Source organism: Myxine glutinosa, chromosome 1 (assembly GCF_964187855.1).
Source record: "Myxine glutinosa chromosome 1, kmMyxGlut1.1, whole genome shotgun sequence".
Taxonomy (NCBI): domain Eukaryota; kingdom Metazoa; phylum Chordata; class Myxini; order Myxiniformes; family Myxinidae; genus Myxine; species Myxine glutinosa.
The window spans coordinates 225,653,111-225,666,135 of NC_136261.1; the positions used below are offsets into that span (position 1 = coordinate 225,653,111).

Consider the following 13,025-nt stretch of genomic DNA (forward strand, 5'->3'; position numbering starts at 1 on the left):
GGCCTACCACCCCCAGGCCAACGGCCTGTGCGAGCGCTTCCATCGCTCCTTAAAGGCCGTGCTCCGGGCCACCCTCCGCGATGGCGGCTGGGTCGACAGGCTCCCCTGGGTCCTGCTGGGCCTCAGGACGGCGCCCAAGGACGACCTGCGCGCATCCGCGGCGGGGTTGGTCTTCGGACAACCGCTGCCGGTGCCGGGTGAGTTCCTCCCCGACTCCACTGCACCATGGTCCACGGCGCAGCAGCGCTGCGCACTGCAGGAGACCGCCCAGAGGTTCGCCCCGGTGCCGACGGCGCACCACGGGTGCCCGCCAACGCACGTCGCCCCGGAGCTTCGCACGGCGGAGTATGTGTTCGTCCGCCACGACGCCCACCGGACACCGCTGCGGCCCCCGTACGACGGGCCCTTCCGCGTGCTGGAGACCGGGGTGAAACACTTCACCCTGGACATCGGCGGTACTCCTGACCGCGTTTCCCTGGACCGCCTCAAGCCGGCCCACCTCGACGTGGACCACCCCCCGCCAGTGGCTCTGCCCCCGCGTCGGGGCCGCCCCCCGGCGGGCGGACCCCCGGCACCGCCCAGCCCCGTCGGCACGCCACCACCCTGTCCTGCACCCATCGGAGATGCCGCCAGCGGCATCCCAGACGCCGCCGGCCGCCAGAGGGCGCTTTGGCCGGGTCATCCGTTTGCCCCGCAAGCTGACCCTTCAGGTGCGCGGGAAGTCTGGGGGGGCGCGTGTGGCAGACACGATGGCTCGTTGGCACGGTGACATCATTCCGCGCACCAAGAGGGTGTCGGCCACGCCCGAGGGGTAGGCGTGGCCTCGGGATATACACGGGGCTCGCAGCCCCGAGCAAGTCAGTGCTCCAGTTTGAGCTTTACAATAAAGACTCTTTTGACCCTACGCGTTGTGGCTTACCTTCTTTGGCAAACAAGTTGCGTGCGTAGCACCACGCTACAATATTATTAATTTGTGATTGGAATTATGCAGTTTGGAATGAAAATATGGAGATGTTGAGTTTGAATGAATGAGGAAATTATGTGAGTGTTTCCACCCGTGACATTCGCGGATTCTCCATTTGCAGATTCGTCATTGATTGGGGGTAGAACCATTCAGAATGGGTACGTTTTTTTTTGTTTGTCCAAGTCATTCATGAACCGGCTGTCATTTTGCCTGACGTTCAACTGAAGGTGGCACAGGAATGTGGAATTTATTGGTTCATGGTTAAGCATTCACTGTTTCCGCATTGTCTGTTTGCTTCTGGCCTCCCACACGTGCGTAGCGCGGGTACTTCGCTAGGTAGCTTATAATTCATGCTTTAGCTTTTCGGTTAAAGCACAGCAAGTCCTTGTCATCTGTCTCCTTGTTGAAGAGGGCACGCAGCCATTCATTCGTTTTTGGATAGACGAGGTCATCGGTGCCGCTCTCTTTGTTTTCTGAGTTGCTGCCAGCCAGGTCCTCCCAGAGCACATGATCCTCCGTCCTGTCAAGGTAGTTAAATATACCAACACTCTAGGAAGGCCCGACGGATGATCATTGACACCAGCTCCTCCCACACCTTTACTATCCAGGTCAGGTGGTTGGGAGGGCGAGCTTTTTTTATATGTCCTCCCTTGTCTGTCTTCTCCCCCTTGGTAATACACTCTGATCAGCAGTGCCGCAGACCATCCTTGAAAGCCTTGTTGAGGGTGACATCTTGAGGCTGGAGAAGAGACGTCATGCCTCCCGGGATCATTACTAGGTTAGAGTTGCTTCACCGTAACACCATCTTCATCTGCTCCATCTTGTAACACAGGAACATTTCCAAGACGAGCATTCTTCATCGTTGGGAAAAACCGTCATCATGCCTGCCCCACAGTCCTGCACGAGCTCTTCGTCCATCCAACCCTTTAGATGGACTCGCATGATGTTGACGTCTTTCGTCTTTCTCTTAAAAAAAAAAAAACTTTCTCTTAAAGAAACGTCTTTCTCTTAAAGATGACATATGGCGGGAGATTCCCTCCGTCGGCAGTGCATGCTAGCACGACGGTGAACCAATATTTCTCATGACCGGTAGTGGTAATGCTCACTGTCTTGATTCCCTTCAACAACACAGTGGTGTTTCTCAGGACATCAAAGGTAAGTGAGGTTTGGTTGGCGTTTTCAATGCGGCTCAGGGGCTAGCCATGCTCCCGGCGAAGTCGTATAATGAATTGTTTAAACCTCGTTTCTTGCCCAACATTTCATATCGAAGATGTTGCGCGATGTGGGTGCAGAGATGGATGGATAGCTCATGGCGATCCATCAACCTTTATGCCCATGCTGTGCTTGCCTTGAAGTCTCAGTAATGCTTCACCCCTTGAGTCTTAGCGCAGGGATCGATATGGAGTACCCCTCAGACCACTTCTTGTGAACCCAAGCGATTATGCTCTCCAACAGCTCCACCCAATTTGCTGTCTTGCCTCGTCATGCCTTCTTTCTTGGGATGTTCTCAAGGGTTGTCGTCGATGCCCGCGAGCACCCAACGTTGGATTTGTTATGAAATCAAGTCGAGACCTCGTTTTCTAGATATGAGGCTTTATTGAAATCTATCTCCGCATACGCGATACGCACAGAACAAAGAATAATATCAGAACTACAGCAAAGATTCTACTAGCATTTCATTGTTCATAAGCAAGCGAAAATTCATCCCCCATCATACCTTTCTCGAGCGTCCGCTCACAAAAGACAGATACAAAATCAAAACCCCCCTCCTTTCTCGTACAACCCATTATATTCCCTTCTCAAGGCCATTCCATTCGAATCCTCTTCTTCATATTTTATTACAGGATTACTTCATCCTGGCCCCTCGGTTACAAAACTCTTCTGCATACTGGCAGACAGTGACCTTAAAAGCAGTAGTGAAGGAAAGTCTTGACATTTTGATCTTGATAGCTTGAGCAGAGTAGAATGCAGGGATCAAATAAAAAAATTTTTTGTGTGCATAGGGTGCACCCAAATTTAGTAAACAGGTGCACAAAAATCATTTTACATGCAACAGCTCACCAAATGTTTATTCACCAAATTAAAATGTCCATCATTAAACATTTGGTAGTCGGTAGACTTATTTGGTAGACACAAAACTATATCAACTGCAGGATCTGTCATCATCACATGATTCAGCCTGGATTCCTTTAGCCTAAGCCCATGAAAAACGTAGGTTAAATATCGCGGGAGTATTGTCGCGTCGCCCAGCGATTAAAAACGGTGGATGATGGAAAGCCGCAACGGTCCTCAATTCAAAGGCGCGGAGCCGAAATTGGTGGCTGGTCCGTCACGCGCGGGTGAAGGAACAAAAGCGCTTACCTGAACGGAAGCCACAGGGAAGCCACAGACCCACGAACAAATAAACACACACAACAAATAAAATGCAACAATAATGAATTTAATTAAAGTAAATGTCGGATAAAAAATGGCGATATTGGCAGCCACCCGCGAACGCAGCCAGGGAAAAAAATGGCAGCCACACGCACAGGAAGTGCGCTAACAAATGGTGCCAGCGCTGCGCGTCAAACGCCCAGGCGTGAGCAAGTAGTCAACCGGCCCTTCCTCGCTTCCACCGCCAAGCGCAAAGCGGCTCCCAACTCCCCCAAGAAGCACCACAATCCAACAACTCCCCCTCCTCCAACATTGCAAAGGTTCCACAAAGCTCTGAAAAGTCTCCTCACATGCGCACACCAGTCAGAAGCAGCCGAGCCAGAGACAAAAGCGACCGAGAGAGCGACTTCTTCCTGCTTGAACCTTCTCACCCTCTGATGTCACGCCGACCAGTGACCGAGCTCTCTCGAAACGCACCATGGTCTTGCTTGACCAATGACGAACTTCGGGGCGTGGCCTGCTGGTTACGATCCTTTGGAGGCGGGGTTTAGTTGTCGATCGAGAATGTTCCGAGTTTTGTCTGCAATTATGACGGTTGTTATTGTTGTTGATGTTTAAAACGTGAGTTTTTATGGCCGGCCTTGTTGTCCCCCGTCGCACCGCGGAGCAAAAGGGGGACTATGGTTTTCCCCTCCGCCCATGTGTGCGTGCGTGCGTCCGTCCGTGCGTGCGAACGTGCGTGCGTCCATGCGTGCGTCCATGCGTGCGTAAGCGAAGGACCGAATTCTAATTTGGTGTGTGGGTGCAACCCACGTCAAAATCCAAGATGGCCACCGCCATGTATGTCTGAACCTTGTGAGCGGAATATCTTGAAAAATAAGCGAAGTACCAACTTCTAATCTGGTGTGTGGGTGTATCTAGGCATAAGGAAGAACGCTATTGAAAATTGGGTTGCCACGTCAAAATCCAAGATGACCACCGCCATGTATGTCTGAACCTTGTGGGCGGAATATCTTGAAAAATAAGCGAAGTGCCAACTTCTAATCTGGTGTGTGGGTGTACCTACGCATAAGGAAGAACGCTATTGAAAATTGGGTCGCCACGTCAAAATCCAAGATGGCCACCGCCATGTATGTCTGAACCTTGTGAGCGGAATATCTTGAAAAATATGCGAAGTGCCAACTTCTAATCTGGTGTGTGGGTGTATCTCGGCATAAGGAAGAACGCTATTGAAAATTGGGTCGCCACGTCAAAATCCAAGATTGCCGCCACCATATATATGTCTGAACCTCGGCACACCTGAGCTCCTCACCACATACAAGGCTTTCATCCGCAGCTCAATGGAATACTGTTCTCCCCTATGGGCTGGTGCTCCTGCCTCACACCTGGCTCGGCTTCACGCTGTTGAATCCAAAGCTTTCAAAATCATTGGAATCTCCCGCGATGAAGCTATCTCTGAGGGCCTTTCACTCACTCACCGCAGGCAGGTAGGTGGTCTTTCTGTCTTCTACCGACTCCTCTCCGGCCTTGCTCCCCCAGCTTTCTCTGTGCTCTGTCCCCCAAATATTCCTACAGGTCGCACAAGATCTGCCAGCAACCCTCTGATGGTTAAACTGCCGAAATCTCGGCTCTCTGCTCACCTTCACTCTTTCATTCCTCTTTTCTCCCGCCTGTGGAACAAACTCCCACACTCCCTTCAATCCCTCTCCTCCCTCCAGGTCTTTAAAACAGCTGTTCACCACCATCTCTTATCTTCCCCCATCCATAACCTTGATCTTTTCTACCCCCACTAATTCACCCCAGATCCACCTTGTTTGAAATTCCAACTTCTTTCCTGGAAATCCTGGCAGTGTCCATATGTTTATACCTCTCCCACCCCCCCCCCCCCTTCACATGCCTCCCCCCAAAAGCCCTCTCCCTCCCACAGATCTCTCCATGTCTCCATGTCTCTCGGTCCCTGCTCTCAAATGTTGTGTTTGTGTCCTTCCCCCTCTCTCCCCATCTTGCCATCCTGCCATCTTGTCTACCGCTCCCGATGTTATTTGTTTTATGTGTCTGTTTGTCTTTCTGTGTGATTAATGTTCGCTCTTTCACGAGCCTCGATCTTGTATACAAAAAAAAAAAAAAAAAAAAAAAAAAAAAACCTTGTGAGCGAAATATCTTGAAAAATAAACGAACTACTAACTTCTAATCTGGTGTGTGGGTGTACCTACGCATAAGGAAGAACGCTATTGAAAATTGGGTCGCCACGTCAAAATCCAAGATGGCCGCCACCATATATATATGTCTGAACCTTGTGAGCGAAATATCTTGAAAAATAAACGAACTACTAACTTCTAATCTGGTGTGTGGGTGTATCCAGGCATAAGGAAGAACGCTATTGAAAATTGGGTCGCCACGTCAAAATCCAAGATGGCCGCCTTGTGTCTTCCACTTTGTCAACTCACATCACTTCAACGACGGGTGAACTAGGCGTAACGCTTGTTATAATTGTAAAAACGTAGAGAAAAACCATCGAGGGCAATCACATACTGGGGGGAAAACTAATCGTAACCCCTATCTAATTACCATAGCTTGACCCCCTCCGACCCCCACCACCCCCCACTTCTCCTTGTGAAGAAACATAAACAACTTGAGCTCCAGTTTCCCTGCTTAAATACGAGGAGCAGTCAATAAGTAACCTTAAAATATTTTTGACAACTTGTTTATTGCATGTACGTGTGTAACAACTGTTATTTTTCAACATAATCTCCATTGCGTTCAATGCATTTTTTCCAGCGCTTTACTCAGGCCTGGATTCCCCGAGAATTTTTTTAATTTTGGCTGCTTGTGTGGCCTTCGTGCACCATCTCTTGGACCTCTTTGTCGGATCGGAAAGTGGTTCCACCAAGCGCCGCTTTATGTGGCCCAAAGATGTGGTAATCCGAAGGGTGGGGTCTGGCGAGTAGGGTGGATGAGGAAGACACTCAAAATGCAGGTCCTCGATTGTTGCAGCTATAGCGCGGGCAGTATGGGGCCGAACATTGTCATGCTACAGCAAAATACCGGTAGTGAGTAGTCCACGACGTTTTGATCTGATTTTTGGTTTCAGGTGATTTTTAAGGAGGTCGCAGTATGATGCATTGGTGACTGTGGTCCTTCTGGGCATGTAATGCTCTACAAGTGGGCTTCGGCTATCCCAGAAGAGCGTCAGCATCACTTTTCCAGCGGACGGCTGTGTGCGGATTTTTTTGGGCTTCGGTGAAGTTTAATGGTGCCACTCTTTTCTTGCCCTCTTCATTTCTGGCTGAAAGTAGTGGACCCAGCTTTCATCCCCAGTCACTACACACTCTCAGAAAGCGTTGCCTTCTGTTTCGTACCGTCGGAGAAGTTCCTCACATGCATCCACTCACCGTTCTTTCAGTTTGAGTGCGAGTTGTCTCGGCACCCACCTCGCAGACACTTTGCGGAACCCCAGCACATTGTGAATTATATGGTGTGCTGAACCGTGGCTAATGTTCAATTCGGAGACCACTTCATCCAATGTAATGTGGCGGTTTTCCCTTAGCACGCGCTAAACTCTTGCAACCATTTCTGGTGTGTCGACTGTGAGGCCGGCCCGAGCCAGCAGCATCTGCCACACTGGACACTCCACTTTTAAACTTCCTGTCCCAGTCGTACACCTGCTGCAGCGATAAATGTGCATCACCATATTGCATCTTCATTCTGTGATGGATTTCACTGGGATTCACACCCTCACTTCCCAAGAGACGGATGACAGAATGTTGCTCATCCCTGGTGCATGCTTCTAAGGGAGCCGCCATCTTGGAACTGCTCTACTGGCGTCATACACTCAATGTTGCCAGATCTAAAACATGCAAAACATGACTTACCCATAGATATAACATATGTTGTCTACAACTACACACATTACATTCTCAAATTTATATCGCCATTTTATGGTTACTTATTGACTGGCCCTCGTACATCGAGATGTTTCCTACGCGTCCATGGTCCACGCTATTACAATAAAATCCCATCTGTACTTTGGTATTTCATCATCTACCCCCACAAACGTAACAGTATTTTTAGGCTGTAGCATGGGGTAAATTTATCTTTACTTAACATATTTGTCATATTTGCAACCTCTTGACAACACTGGTGGAATATTTATAACAACCAGAAATGTGTGCTGGACATGCCACCTCCAGGTTTACACCAATCCTGGTCAATGTCGTGTTTTCGTGTTTGTGATTAAATATGCCATACATGTCAATGTTGAGTGCAGCAAACATTTTGAACTCGTATTTAATACACCTATATTTTGTTATGAATAATTTTCAACTCGTGACCTTCTTAATGAACTGAAAACGTACAACACGTCACAACTCATGCAATGTTGTCATTTCATTCCGCAAGGTACGAGTCCAATTAGCCTTGGTAAAATAGCGAATGAAAATTCTTCATTCTCTTCTGTGCGAAGTGAACAAGAAAATTGGTGGGCTAAAACTACAACCAGCACGAAAGCATGACGAATAGTGGGGGGTTTTGGGAGTCTGAGGGGAGTGAGGGGGTGCAGGAATAAAGTGTCCGTTGGATTATATCAGTGATTATGGACGTTTCCACATCGACCGCAGTGGAAGTGATTACGGACGACCTGAAATCCAGGGTCTTCGGGGTCTTTGTGGTCTTTCCGGGTGTTGATAGTCTTAAGCGTCTTGGGGGACCTAAAGGTTCTTCCAAGGTCTAAGTGGTCTCAGCAGTCTCCAGGGTCGAAAGGTATGTTCCAACTGTATGTAATTAATTGATGTACATAATTAATAGACAGGATGCAACTGGTGTTAATAATAACATCCTGTTAATAATAATCCTGTTAATAATAATCCTATTAATAATAATCCTGTTAATAACAGTATGTAATTAATAGACATATAATCGCACGGGTTCACGGCTGCACGGACCGTGTTTTTCGGTTTTATATGTATAGATAACAGAGTGCAAATGGTCATGTAATATCAATATAATTATTTTCTTGTTGAATTACGTTGCCGACAGGAAAGGTGATTGGGAAGAATGGTCATGCAATCCAAGAGATCGTGGACAAGTCTGGAGTTGTGCGTGTTAAGATTGAGGGTGACAATGAGCGAAAGTACAAGCGCGAGGAGGTTTGCTTCACCCTGAACAAAGATACAGCTGCTAGTCGTATTAGTTTGACCGCTTTCTCTTCATTTCTTTCTTTTACATTTTCTTTCATTCTTCTAATGCTCTTGATGTTTTTTCCCCCAGTTCTTTCCTTCACATATTTTATGACTCATGTTGCTCCTTTCACTTCACCTGTATAATGTTTGTTTTTGTGTTTCTGCATGAGCGTGTACATGTGTTTCTACGTATGTGTGCACGTACATTCAAACATCAAACTCTCAACTGTTACCGAACTGTGGACACATATATCACAACAGTTGTGTGCATCTGTGTGTGTGCATCGTGTGCAGTGTGTGTGTGTGTGTGTGTGTGTGTGTGTGTGTGTGTGTGTGTGTGTGTGTGTGTGTGTGTGTGTGTGTGTGTGTGTCACATGGCACGAACGCACACACACACACACACACACACACACACACACAGATGCATACGCATGACACACATGTACATAGACGCACGCACATGACACACTGTTACACACGTGACACACTGTTACACATATGACACACTGTCACACACATGACACACTGTCACACACATGACACACTATCACACACATGACACACTATCACACACACCAGCACCAGCGCTGACCCACCCTGTCGTGCAGTGATCAATGTGTTCAATGTACAAGGTTATGAAGCGTCACCAAATGTACAAGGCTATGATGGAACATCAGTGTCTCGTTTGGCTTCCCACACCCCCCTCCCTCCCCCCACTACCTGTCCTCCTCAGCACTACTTTCGCCATTTATTCCCCCGTTCACTTTCTCCTTTACTTGCTTATATCGCTCACCTCCTCCTCTCCCTCCCCCATTTCCCCCTGCCTCGAGGAGTATATTTAAGCTCGGTGAATTTGTCCTGCATAGTCCCAGGTGAAGACCACTGGTTGAAATAGCAGATCAGTCTTTATCCATGCAACAAATTGAATGTGCCTTTCTTTCCTTAATTGATGGATTCCCAAATGCCAATTCCAAATTCACAACGTTTCCCAACACTTTTAATCTTTTTGTTTCTTTGTTTTGGAATCCCAATGTAATCCTCTTGAAACACCAGTTGAAAGAATGATCCAGTGAATTATCTTGGCTTGACCAATATGATTTTAGTTCTGTCGCAATTTGAAAGAAGACAACAAAGAACATGTGTTTGGCCCTTACAGGGGAAGGTTCCGTTTGTGTTTGTGGGCACAAAAGAAAATATCAGCAATGCAAAGGTGCTTCTGGACTACCACGTGGCTTATCTTCAGGTGTGTTGGCAATTGAACTGCACGACTGTATTACTCTGTGACCTCATGTAATGATGTTTTCTCATATCTTCATATACATATGCTGAATGGTGGGCTTGCACATGTGGTTCCGTACACCACTTTTAGCAGACAAGAGAAAAGTGTCATTTGGTGAAAACATTTTTTTGCCTTCATCATGTGCACGTGTGTGCGTATTTAAAACTTCCCGAAACAGCAAGGAAATTTTTAATCAAACCAGCCGACAAAGGTGTTTTATCAACAAGAGGTTTTATTAACCAAAAGTTTATAAAGGTATGTGAACAGCCGTGGGAGGCAGAGTAAATCTTCTATTTCGGGCGTTAGCCTTTCGTCTGGGCAAGAGAGAATAGCTGCAACGATAATGGCTATTCTACGCGATGTCGCTCCGGCGAAGGGTAATGTTGACATGCTTTTGTCAACTTTCAATTAATAAAGTCTGTTTGAATTGTAGCCTCTGTTCGATTTATGAGCCTTCGCATGGTCTAGTTTTCTATCGTTCTATTCTGGTTTTGCACACCAGCCTTTACAAGCAGGAAGATTTTCCGCAGCTCAGTTATGCCACTTAATTTCATGGCAGTTCAATGATGCTAAAGTCAGCAAAGACACCTTGTAAGGGGACCGTCAGTCGTAATTTTCAAATACTGTCGGACCTTGCTATTCGCGGGGTCCGCTAGTCGTAGGTTCCGCGTATTCACGGGTGATAAAATGTGACCTGTTTCGCTATTCGTGGAAAAGTGTCCTGCAAATTAGCGGGTTTTTTTCTATTCGCGGCTGTGTTCCGCGAATTGGCGGTTTTTCTTTTTTCCTATTTGCGGCAGTGTTTTGAGAATTCGCAGTTTTTCAGGGGTGCAAGAAAAAAAATTCACGCGCCGTTAGCTTCACATGCGGTATATATAAAACCTTCGCGGATTATCATCGACATTCGCTGGATTTGCCTCGCCATACGTGGATTTTGCCTCTATTCACGGTTTGGTCCTCTGTATTCGCGGATTTTCGTGACTTGGGAACCTATCCCCCTCCCTTTTCCCGACGAATAACGGGGTCTGATGGTACAGTATTTTAAAAGCTTACACCTACTCCAAATGACTTCATTATCACCACTACATTGCCTTATGTAATACCTTGGGAAGTCCAAATATAAACTGCTATGTACCGCAAACCCCCTCATTGTCACCGCTCTGAAAAAGTCATTCATTTTCTTGCCTAGGATTCCCAAGGAGTAACCCTGGCTATCGTATCGTTTCTGCTTGCACTTGCTCACCGAGCTGAATTCTTATGTTGACAAGGAGAAGGCTCCTCTTGTTCAGTCATTACCCTGAATTGAGGACACCAATCATTCCTTTCTAATTTTTCTTCCATTTAGGTTTCTCGCTGATTATTAAAAAAAAATTGATATAAAAAATCTTGGCTCGTGGATGAGTGAGTTTATACGCCTTCCTCTCTCCACTGTGATTCCTATCAACATGAGATTTTGGATGTTCCATGTGCCTTTTGGTCACTTATTTCTGACATCTGAATTGACAGGGTCCAATAATGAAACTACGCCACTCAACCAACTTGTTCTTGCACTCAATTTATTTCCCCTTTTTTTGGTGAATTTTACATGCCAAACAAGTGGGGTAGCCACAGGAACCAAAATGGTTCCAAGTTCTGCTGATATTTTGTTGTTTATTTGGAGAACTTTTTTTGTTTTGTTTGATGGTCCCACACCATAATTATTTTAGTTGCAACATAGATTACTGCATGATGAGACATCATACAGTAGAGAACAACTTGATCAACTTAGTTATAATAATAATAATAATACATTTATTTTATACTAGTGGGGTCACCCGTGGGAATCCCACGGGCATGGACGTGTGTGACATTTCGACATATTGAGTTATATGCTGCACCTGTTTCACAATATCACACACACACACACACACACACACACACCTCGTTTTTTCATTTCTGTATCTCACAATTCGGTCTCTCTCTTATTCACACACACACACACACACACACACACACACACACACACACACACACACACACACACACACACACACACACACACACACGTACACCGACACACATACACACACATACACACACATACACATATATACACACACACGCAAATACACATCCACACACATGCATGCACACGTACACACACATGTACACCGACACATGCATATACACATATGGATACACACACATGCACACACATACACATATACACATGCACACACATAAAAATATACACACACAGACACATACACATATACACATACACATATACACACACACAGACACACACACACACACATGCATACACATACACACATATACATACATACACACACACACACACACGTACACACACATGTACACCCACACACATGCACACACATATATATACACATACAGACACACATATATACACATACAGACACACATATATACACACGTGTACACACACATGTACACTGACACACATGCACACACATACACATATGCACATACACACATATATACACACATATATATACACATACACATGTACACCCACACACACACATACACACACACAAACACATATACACATACAGACACACACATATATACACATGCACAAAAACACACACACACATATATACACACACATACACGCACACACACACGTACAGACAAATGTACATCGACACACATGCACACACATACACACATATGCACACACACATATATATATATATATATAATTATATATACACATACACACACACATACACACACACACACACACACACACACACACACACACACACACACACACACACACACACACACACACACGTCCCACATTTATATATCCCACATCACACATGTTTAAAGTGTACGTGCCCTTCCCCCCTCCCCCCCCCCCCGGCAACGCTGAGTACTTCTGCTAGTAACTAATGAAATAAAAACGAAGAAATATCTCTGGGTAATTTCCTGAAACTCGGTGAAATTCGCTGAAATTCGCTCGGTGTATCGGTGAAATATTTTATTTGGGCGGTGTATAATTGCTTCGAACGAAATATCTCAAAGCAATTTCCCGTCTGTGTTTCATGTCCATGCACACGTGAAATGGAGTTTGTTTTTGCACACGTGAAATGAACATGTGAACCTTTACTTCCGGATAATAATGTTGAATGAAATAAAAACGAAGAAATATAGTGGGGTCACCCGTGGGAATCCCACGGGCATGGATGTGTGTGACATT

General features: G+C 46.2%; 1 protein-coding gene across 1 annotated transcript in view; it reads left to right on the plus strand.

Moving 5' to 3' along the window:
- LOC137413837 (RNA-binding protein FXR1-like) overlaps positions 1 to 9,808 on the plus strand; it is an 83,871-nt gene extending 74,063 nt beyond the window's left edge. Inside the window, exons 10-11 of the mRNA XM_068099268.2 lie at positions 8,372 to 8,481; positions 9,671 to 9,808. Of these exons, the coding sequence (XP_067955369.2) occupies positions 8,372 to 8,481; positions 9,671 to 9,808 (248 nt within the window). The remainder of the gene's footprint in view (positions 1 to 8,371; positions 8,482 to 9,670) is intronic.
- The last annotated feature ends 3,217 nt before the right edge of the window (positions 9,809 to 13,025 follow it).